The 10,760-nt window shown below is 36.6% G+C and overlaps 1 protein-coding gene across 1 annotated transcript in view; it reads left to right on the forward strand.

Annotated features, from left to right (window-relative positions):
- The window catches only part of BBOF1 (basal body orientation factor 1), a 34,814-nt gene extending 24,571 nt beyond the window's left edge, over positions 1-10,243 (forward strand). The window contains exons 6-11 of the mRNA XM_090271136.1: positions 1,063-1,133; positions 1,565-1,709; positions 2,819-3,312; positions 5,773-5,874; positions 9,875-9,949; positions 10,105-10,243. Of these exons, the coding sequence (XP_090127262.1) occupies positions 1,063-1,133; positions 1,565-1,709; positions 2,819-3,312; positions 5,773-5,874; positions 9,875-9,949; positions 10,105-10,234 (1,017 nt within the window). The 3' untranslated portion in view covers positions 10,235-10,243. The remainder of the gene's footprint in view (positions 1-1,062; positions 1,134-1,564; positions 1,710-2,818; positions 3,313-5,772; positions 5,875-9,874; positions 9,950-10,104) is intronic.
- The last annotated feature ends 517 nt before the right edge of the window (positions 10,244-10,760 follow it).

The following is a 10,760-nucleotide window of genomic DNA, read 5'->3' on the forward strand; positions in this document are numbered from 1 at the left end:
GAAACTAGAGGAAAATACACAACATTTTCAGCATACTATGCTTCATTATTTCAAGAAAGATAAAAACGCAACTGAAATGCAAAGAAAGATTTGTGCAGTATATAGAGAAGGTGCTGTGACTGATCAAACATGTCAAAAGTGGTTTGCAATGTTTCATGCTGGAGATTTCTCGCTGGATAATGCTCCACAGTTGGGTAGACCAGTTGAAGTTGGGAGCAATCAAATCAAGACATTAATTGAGAACAATCAACATTATACCATGTGAGAGATAGCTGACATTCTCAAAATACCCAAATCAATAAAGTTATTGGTGAAAGTCAAAAATGCATGTTTTATTTTATAGAAAAAGCTAACTAAACTTTTTGGTCAATGCAATATTTTAGATATCTCAATGTCTAATCTTTTCCCTCCTCTCATTTAGAGATTCTTGAAATCCTCAAGTGAAATTGTCATTTTACCAATGCTTTAGGATATATACCCCCCAGTTTGGTGTTTCTCTGGTGGAATTAAAGCTGCATGTACGTCATTATATAGGGGAGGTGAAATTGGAGAGGTCACTTTGGTACACATGGAGGACATTTTAATTATTATTATTGTCTGGATCCCATCCTAGAATATAATCTCCATGCGAATAGGGACCGTGTCTGTTTTGTTCACCACAGAATCTTCAGTATTTAAAAAACCTGGTACACTATAATTGCTCCATAGGAATTTGTCGAATGAATAAACAATGATTCTCATCACTCTCTTAAATAGTGACTCTCCTCATTGTATTTAGCAGAAATTTCTGCCAGTGCTGCTTTGCCATACTGATGTAGATTTTCCCCCCTATTTATCTGTCATATTCTTTCTTTAACGGGGAAATTGAGAGGTACCCCAATGTTCCTGTGTTCACTCTATCCTCTGCTGGCTCCTCCATCAATAGTTGAAGTACTTCATGTCAGGTCATGTGGACAGGAGTATTTTATTTGACATTATAAAATAAATACTTAACTTTTTGATATGTAAAATTTGTTGTTAGAAATATAACTCTGAATTAAAACAGCCAATTTTCTTTTTTAGCAACGACTGGAACAGGAAGCTGAAAAGAAGATAATAATGCTGGCAGAGAGAGCCCACCATGAAGCTGTTGTGTAAGAGACTGCTGCTTTTTTCCTTTCTAATAGCTTCTCTTACCTTTTTGCAGGTCTGTTTTGTTCTTATATTGTCTTCCCACTTCTCTCCAATTTGCTTTCTTCAAGTTTTCTGGCTTAGTTTTCCTCAGTGTTTCTAGAAAGAGGATTTTGTGTTCCCACCCCTTTTCCCTCCACCCTTCCTGTAGCAGCACGGTGAGGGTAAGAACCTGGGCTTTGAAATTAGACTGGTTCTCAACACATATACCAATTGAGTGGAGGAAGATTCCTTAACTTTTTTGAAATTTAATCTTTATCTAAAAATGGGGTTAATAATAGCGACCTGGCAGGGTTGTCCTTATTATTACTGTTGGGAGATCAGTTATTGCTCTAGTTTGGTAATATGTAAAACTTAGGCCTCTGTTTTGAGATCTTGTATCTCTCCATTTCAGGCAATTGAGCAATGCTGGAAGAGCTGTCTTTAAAGAGAATGTTTATCTCCAGAAGGCTCTTGAATACCACCTGAAGGAAGCTGATGCTTTCAAAAAAAATGCAGAGAAGCTGCTAGAGTCCCAGACTTCCCTTTTACAACAAAAGGTTTCCATTCTCATTTAGATTTTGTTTCCTATCTTTTTTTTTTTTTAAGGACTGAGTTGGTAAATACTAATCACTGAGTATAATAAAGATACATAAGGACAGAGTGACCATTTTTCTTCTGTCTGGATGATGTTCCTTTCTTATTGAAAAGATTAATTACTGAATGACTATGAAGCACTAGACTTGGCATTATAAAGAATGTATCAGAAACATAAATATAACTCCTATCATCTACTACTTGAGAACACTCATTTTGCTTTGCTTAGACTAAGTTGGTTCCTGAACTACTTAGGAACAGGTTCAGCTGTAACAGCCCAAATGACAGTGGCTTCAACTCATAAGGGTTTGATCTCTCATCTCTCACCTGAAGGAAGTCTGGAGGTGAGCACTCCCAGTGCTGGAATAGTGGTGCCACAAAGTCAGTACAGACTCAGTTTCCTTAATTCTGCTCTGCAACGTGCGGCTTACATCCTCTGAGTCACCTCATGGCCCACAGCAGCAGCTCGAACTCTAACTGTTACTCAAACAGCAGGAAGGAAGAAGAACAAGAAGGAAAAGGAAAAAATGTATGCCCCTCCCTTTAGCAGTCTTCCTGGAAGTCCTACACACATTTCTACTTACATTTTATTGACCACAACCTTCATGGCTGTGCTGAACCAAAGGGAGACAGGGAGCTGCACTTACTGCCTTCCTAAAAACAAATTGGGGTTTTATTACTCAGGAGGAAAGGGAAAATGGACATTGGGATAGGCAACTAGTGGACTGCCAGAGTTTCCAATATATAGTTGTTAAGTTAATGTTTTTACTATATAGTCTTTTTGATCTTAGAATTACCCTTTTGGTAATATAAAATATTTAATCTTTCAGAATTTTAGGAGAAGGAAAATGTCTTAATTAGCAAAATCAGTGGTCTTCACAAGTCTAGACAAAGACCCAAGGATGCTTTTTACTCTCTCTATCTCTATATATACAAAATACAAAAATATTACCATCTCAACCTGGCATCAGACTCAAATCTCACGAAGTAGTGGAAATTAGTGAGGAACTTTTAAGTTCTGGAACTGACTAAAGAAAAACATATCTCACCTCTATCATCTTTCTGTTTTTAGGAGATTGATGATCTATTGGTTAAGGAAAAAATTATACAACTTACCCAGCAGAGATCACAAATCCAAACTCTTCAGAAGAAGGTGGTAAGCTTGGAGACTGCCCTGACTTGCATGACCAGGGAGTTTGAGAGTGAAGTTCTAAAACTGCAGCAAAAGGCAAGAGTAGATAACCAAGCAGATCAGGTTGAAATCTACAAGTTGCAGCACCTTCTTCAGATGAAGGACAGGGAGATGAATAGAGTAAAGAAGCTGGCCAAGAACATACTGGACGAGAGAACAGAAGTGGAAAGGTTTTTTTTAGATGCTCTACACCAAGTGAAACAACAGATTGTATTTAGCAGGAAGCATTATAAGCAGGTAGCACAAGCTGCTTTCAATTTTAAAATGCGAGAGGCATGTGCAGGAAGAACAGAATATCCCAAAATTCGAACATTTGGTGGCAGAGAGCACAGCACCAATAGTGTGAACCAGGATCTTATGGAGGCCAATAAATGGTACTAATAATACTTTAATTTTTATCTTTTGTGCTATTTTTGTGACCTTTAGAGAAATAAGAACCCTGAAAAGTTCAGTTTAATAATATCTAAGTATTTAGTACATTGCTTAGTAAGTTACTTGAGGACAGGGTTACTCATCTTCATAACCCTTATGCTTAGCATAGTTTGTGGGGGCTAACAAATATTCTTAGTGGATGCCCTCATTTCTTAATAATAGAGAATTGTTAGAGACTAGATTATTTGTCATGTAAAATGTCATTGTAGTATCTTTTTAGAAAATACTCACCCGGTATGTCTTATTGATTTTAGAGAGAAGAAGGGAGAGATAAAGGGAGAGAGAAACATTGATCAGTTGCCTCTTGTACATGCTGCAATCGGGGATCGAATCCACAGCCTAGGTATGTGCCCGACCAGGAATCAACCCATAACCTTTTGGTGTACAGAAAAATGCTCCAACCAATTGAGCCACCCTGCCAGAGCAGTAGTGTCTTTTAACATGCTCCTTTGTTTTGTTTCCTGTAAACTAGTTATAAAGGTTTGATTAGATTCAGGTTAAACATTTTTGATAAATATACTTTCATAAATATTTTGCAATGTTCCCTTTACTATTCTGAGATGAAATTCATAGGTAATAATATCTAACTAAACATATAACTTAAAAATCAACGTAACAACTAGTTGTAACAATACTTTCTTATTCAGAACTGTTCCATGGATTGGAGGACATCCAGTAGTGCCCCCCATTATTGTAGTAACCAAAAGTCTCCACAAGTTTCCAAAATATACTCTAGAGATCTACCACCACTATGATCAAGACAGCAGAATGCGTGAGACAGTTGTAGACTATATACAGTGATAAATCGTTTTCTTAACATTTCTATTAGAGCACACTTCCCCCTATAAACCATGTATTAAATTACGGGGCATTTTAAAGATTATTTTTAAAATTACGTTTTATTGCCCAATGAAATGAGATTCTTCAAAGGCCTTAATTAAAGAAACTTAAAAAGACTCCCAATTATTATGTACTTAACATCGTATTAAGAATGCTTCCACGCTTGGCTGGTGTGGCTCAGTTGGTTGGAGTGTTGTCCCGTAAACAGAAGGACTGCAGGTTTGATTCCCAGTCGAGGCACGTGCCTAGGTTGTGGGTTCGGTCCCCGCACACATTGCTGTTTCACTCCTTCTCTCACTCCCTCCCTGCCCCTCTCTCTAAAATCAATAAGCATATTCTCAGGTGAGGATAAAAAAAGAATGCTTCTGCTTTACACTATTTTTTAATGGATTAACTTGTATGTCCTTTTAAATTATATAGCTGCTGGGAAGGTTGGACATGGTTAATGACTTCTGAAAGTTAAGACTCTTCTTCAAAAATGTCCATACTGTGTATAATTTTGTAACTTTTCCATATTCAGAAGTCTATAATAACACTCTATTACCAAGAGTCACTGTAATTTCCTCTTATTTATTTAACATCAAGTTGAGTCCCTATCAAACATAAGGCGATTTCTTTTACATTTTTTGTCTATTGTATATTAAGTGGCATATAAGTTTTCAGAGAAAGGTATATAAACTGATTCTCCACATTGTCATTGCAGAAACTGGACTTTTCCTATTCTGTGTTCTCTGTGACATTGTTGCTACTGAGCAACGTGTCACCTTAACCTCAATGTCCTATTGCCTCTACCAGAAGGCAGAAATGGTGTTTAAAATATTATATCATCTGCTTGAGAGGCAGATTGGAGGACAGTTAAAGCATATGGTGATAAGGAAAAACCTAAACTTTTAAAGAAAACGAATACAAGTGCCCTATATACAAAACATTTCTTACAATATACAACATCAATACTCTATATGTCAGTTAGCTTTGGTAAATATCAAGTAGACTATGAATCTTCTGGGAAAATTACAGTGTAGATAAAGACCTGCCTGGAATGCTTTAGCTGCAGGCTGATTTGGAGGTAAGAAAATAGAATAGTTAAGTTACATGTTATTTTCTAAATTTACCTTTTGTTATTTTATCTTCATAGCAAAATATCTAATACAGAAAGAAATGTTAAAGGGAATTTATCAATAATCTCACCCAACAACATGTTTTTTTCTTGTTCCTTTTGTCTTTGTGTATATCCAGATGTCATGTAATGTTACAACTTTCAATTTTGTTTATTTGCTTGATGCTTGAGCACACATTTTTTTCACATTACAGTTTTTCTTATTTTCATTTTAAGGACTCCATAACATTTCAGGCTGGCTAGCAGACTGATACTCTTTTCAACTTTATGACTTTGAAAGAGACAGTTTGCTTTGTAGTCATTACATTTGGAAACCTCATAATATTCAGTTTTGGTTTGGAAATTTTCTTTTCTCATATTTACATATTTTATATTTAATAAAAAAGAAGAGATACTTACTTTGACCATATTTTTCCTTTTCATTTTTTTCTTTGAAATTCTTCAGGACAGATATTCAAGGAAATGTGGATATTGGAGATTTGACTTGGGAACAGAAGGAGAAAGTCTTACGATTGCTCTTTGCAAAAATGAATGGTTTTGTTCCTAGGTAACTCCCTATTTCTTTAGTGAAATACCAAATTATTATCAACCCTAGAAACCATATAGGAACAAAGAACTTATTCTCACTTAGAATGAAAGGATTAGGAAAAAAGAAAATATAAAAGGGTCATACTGCTTAGCTATGCAACGCTCAGAGATAAATGAATGAGCATGAAAATGGAAGATGAATTAGAATTGAAGAGGGTAGAAAAGAGATTAATTTTAGGTATTTAAGGTAACGCTTGCTAAGAAGGTACAACATTGCCCAGCTGAATGAGTGCCAACTGAAGAGAAGAGAGCATAATAATTGTTAAGATTTTATTGGTCTGCAAAGATAAGTAAATGATTTTTAAGCTGATTATTAATCAAAACCATCTCTAATACCAAGAAAAAGACCTAGAAGGGAAAACAAAAATCCAAACATTTAAAATAATTATTCTTAATGAATTATTTTACTCTCTCCACTATATTTTATCAGTAACTAAAACCCTGGTAATGAACTATAAAGTGGGTAAAATAAATCAACCATGAACTGATTGCTTGTTACATACTTGGCACTATGTTAAGTACTCTGGGGATTCAAAAGAATTAAAGAGTCCTGGCTGGTGTGGCTCAATGGATTGAGTGCCAGCCTGTGAACCAAAAGGTCACTGGTTCGATTCCCAGTCAGGGCACATGCCTGGGTTGTGGGCCAGGTCCCCAGTTGGGGGCCTGCAAGAGGCAACCCATTGATGTATCTCTCACACATCGATGTTTCTCTCCCTTTCTCCTTCCCCTCCCCTCTCTCTAAAAATAAACAAAAATCTTTTTTAAAAAAATTAAGAGGCATTGTCCTTAATGTCAAAGAGTTTACAATCTAGTTGCACAAACAAAACCAACATAACAAGTAAAAAAAGATGGCACAGTAAAGTGTAACCGGAGTCCAGACAATAGGTCAATGGGCTAGAGGAGTCAGGGAAGACTTCAGTCAGGACGACAGAAAGCGAATTACTCTATGGGTGCCTTGTAGGAGAGTGGGATAGTATTGAGGCGGGGGAGGGCACATCAGGCAGAGGGCACAACACACAGCATAACAAAAGCCTAGTGCTAGGAATGGGTATCAGATATTTAGGGAACATTCAGGAAAAGCTGCCTAGCTTGAGGAAATTTGAGAATGCTAGAGTAAGTAGTAATGAGAAATAAGGATTAATCTGTAGATGAAATTATGAGGAGCCTTAAACACCATGCAGGAAAGTCTGAACTTAGGCTATTGAGATTCTAGAGTAGTGTAACATGTTTTTCTCCTCTGCCTTGAAGGAATATAAAGAACAATAAGCCATACCTCATAGTCTGATGAGAAGGGCTTACAGGTTATTGTTCTCAGAGCTATCCTGAACCTAATAGTGACAAAAATGATGGGTTGGAGGACAAAAATAGAGGTGGGGGACCAGCAGGAGCTGTTTTGCTACTCATGTGGTGGTGAGGGGTTTAGATCAGAGTGGGAGCAGTCAGGAAAAAGTGGGGAAACAGACAGGAAGGAGAAACAGAGCTTGGTGATAAAGGACAAAAGGAATAAAGACAACAAAGTGTAAAAAAAATGTTTAACTTAAAGAATGGTGGTATGAAAGGCAAATGAAAAAAATCTGGAAAGCCAGTGTGAGGGAAATGTTTAAATTTTATTTAATCCACCCATCAAGTCATTTAACATATACATACTGAATGCTTGCTATTTATTGAGGACATCATGTTGAACAAATAAAGACACCATGCCTAATACCAGGGAGTTCAAGATTTATGAGGGAAGAAAACCATTAGTCAAATCATTACACAAATATATACAAAAGTACAATTATGACATAGGCTCAAATGAGTGGTAAGAGAGCCTAGATCAGGGGAATCTGACCTAATTGAGATCAGAAACGTTTCTGAAGAAATAAAAGCTTGAGCTGACCACTAAAAGATAAATAAATAGAAACAAAAAGAAGAAAAATACATTCTAGAAACAAGAAATAGAAAGCAGTATTTTCAGTGTCAAACTGGAGATGATGGCAATATATTGAAGTGAAAAATACTTAAGGCATTTGTAAATAGTGATTGGAGTACAGGTGATATTGTGTGATCATTTAGGGAGGGAGATTTGAGCATGGTTAATGAAAATTGGTAGTTGGGTTCAGGAAAAGTGGATGAAGATAGGAGAATAAAGGGCTGAGGCTAGAACCTCCAGAGATAACCACAATTAATGAACAGGAAAACAAAGAAGAGAGGAGTGTAAAGTACGGGATCAATAGAAGATGGAGGACTTTGAAACAGCGTTTGTGTCTCTGGCAGCCTTCCAAGGAAGTGAAGGTACAATCCAGACTGTAGGTACTGAATGTCTGTCTCATTGTGAGTTGACTTTTCTGTACCCCAGAGAATATAGCCAGAGTTCTAGGCCTCAAGTTCCAAAGTGTATGGTTTTCAACACTGGAGAAATACAAATTTGAGTGAGATCTTTCTCACCAAAGTAATGAACTTTAACCTGGCCACAATGGAACCATGTCTAAACCTACTGGAATCTCATGCCAAGGTTGGATGAAGGAAAAAGAATAAAGGAATTAAATGATGAAATGTGATAAAGGTGAGATTAAATGATAAAAGGCCTACCAAGGCAAGTAATTAGGAAGTTGGTAAGAGTTCACAGTAGATTGTGTATGATTGTGAATCTAATAGTACAGTATTTTTGTTTGTGAAGGAACTAGGTCAGAGGATTATAATCAATAAACTATACTCTTTAATGTATCAGCAACAACTCTGGCTATAACTCAGGCACTAGAAGTAGCTAAAGTACATAATTAGACTATTTAAGATAGCCTGACTTTGAAAATTTTTTTTTAATTTTAGAGAGAGAAAGGAAGAAACATCAGTTTTGTTGTTCCACTTATTTATGCATTCATTGGTTGCTCCTTGTATGCACTCTGACCAGGGATCAAACCCACAACCTTGGCATATGGGGACAATGTACTAACCAACTGAGCTACCCAGCTAGGAGCAGGATAGCCAGATTTTGAATGGGTTTATGCTGCTTTCATGTGCACCTAGATGGGAGCAAGTTTTAGGAATGGGATATGTATCTTTTCTCTGTTGGCAAATAAACCTAGTGTACTTTTTAAATTTTAATACTCATCTGAGAATTTTTTAAAATTGGTTTCAGAGAAAAAGGGAGTAAAAGAAAAATAGCAATTGGTTGCCTTCCCTACACACCCCAACTGGGGATCGAACCTGCAAACTAGGTATGTGCCCTGACCCAGGATCAAACCTGCAACCTTTTTAGGATGAGGTTCCAACCAAGCCCACTTTCAAATTAAAATATTGGATTAGCCCTGACTGGTGTGGCTCTCTTGGTTGGGTTTTGTCCTCTGCAAAGCAAAAGGTCGCAGGTTAGATTCTTGGTTCAATTCCCAGTCAGGGCACAGATCTGGGTTGCAAATTCCTTCCCTGGTCTGGCACATATGAGAGGCAACCAGTCAATGTTTCCCTCACATAGATGTATCTCTCACTCTCTTTCTCCCTTCCTGTCTCTCTAAAAATAAATGAAAACAACAACAACAAACTGAAGTGGTGATACATTTATTTCCTGTTCTTAAACCAGACATTCCAAAGTATAGGAGAAATGTTTAGACTGCCTCTTCCATTGGGTGACCTTTCTGTGTTCTGTTGTTCTTTCTGTGGGAAGGGAATTTTTCTTTTTTTTGGGGGGGGGGGTAAGTACTTGGGTTTAACCTTGCTCATCACCATTAATAGCTGTTATGTACCATCATCATGATCATCTCCAAAAAATTTTCCATTTCTTAAGTTCAACATATCTCAACTTTAAGAGAACATAAATTTATATTAACTTGCCTTAACATTACACTGCCTCTACGTGTGTGTTAAAGATCATTTTTGAATATGAGAAGCCTAATAGAAGCATTCATTTAGCACTTTTAGAGTATAACTGAAATAAGGGCACAAGGAGACATTGCCTCATTGTTAACTTTTACCCACCACAGGAAATACAGTCAGAGTTCTAGGCCTCCAGTTCCAGACTATGTTGTTCTAGACAATGGAGAAACAAAGGAATTTGGGTAAGGTCTCTCTTGAAAAAGCAATGAATGTGAGCTTGATCACAGTGGTTCTTATGGACATCTTATATGTGCTAGAATTGAGTGAGAGTAACATGACAAGTCTATTGCTCTGAATCATGGTTGTTGACACGTCTCTTAATTTGTCATTATTTCAGGGATGAAAGTAAGCTTCAAGATCAAACCTTCATCACCCAGCAAGTACCGATCTCAGACTCTTCTGGTGAACTGGTGATAACCAATATTCAGAAAGGATCACAAGAGTCTGAAATGGTAAGGAGTCTGTAATCTAACCAAACAATACATGTAACTCTTACCTTTCCCCATACAGCTTCTTGCTAAGTCACAGTTCTTTAGTTCTACCATACAGGAGCTCTCAGGGATTAGTAAAATGAGTAATAATACTACTATGAGATCATGGACATTTTTATAACTATCCACACGAGGAAGGCAGATACTTAATGCAAATCTGTATTTTGCCTCTTAGTGTGGAAAACCTATAAATTGCCTTTTGAAAGACATAGCCTAGCCAATATATGTACTATCTTTTATGTAAGAATTAAAACAAAATGACAGTTTTATTCTTAGCTTTGGACAGAGGTGGGAAGTCTGAGTCACAACAAACTAGGGAACAAAGGCATTATAAGGAAGTATGGCACCATTTTTAAAAAGTCGGATTTTCTTTTTAAGAACTTTTTATTTATAATTTTTTATTAATCAGTACAATTTAGTGTCAGAGAAATTTCAAATGAGGCCACAATAGAGCAAAAAGAAAGCAAAATACTGATTTTTTAAAGCTGCTACTAGCATAAAC

Source organism: Furipterus horrens, unplaced genomic scaffold (genome assembly GCF_987537825.1).
Source record: "Furipterus horrens unplaced genomic scaffold, mFurHor1.1.pri manual_scaffold_3, whole genome shotgun sequence".
Classification (NCBI taxonomy): domain Eukaryota; kingdom Metazoa; phylum Chordata; class Mammalia; order Chiroptera; family Furipteridae; genus Furipterus; species Furipterus horrens.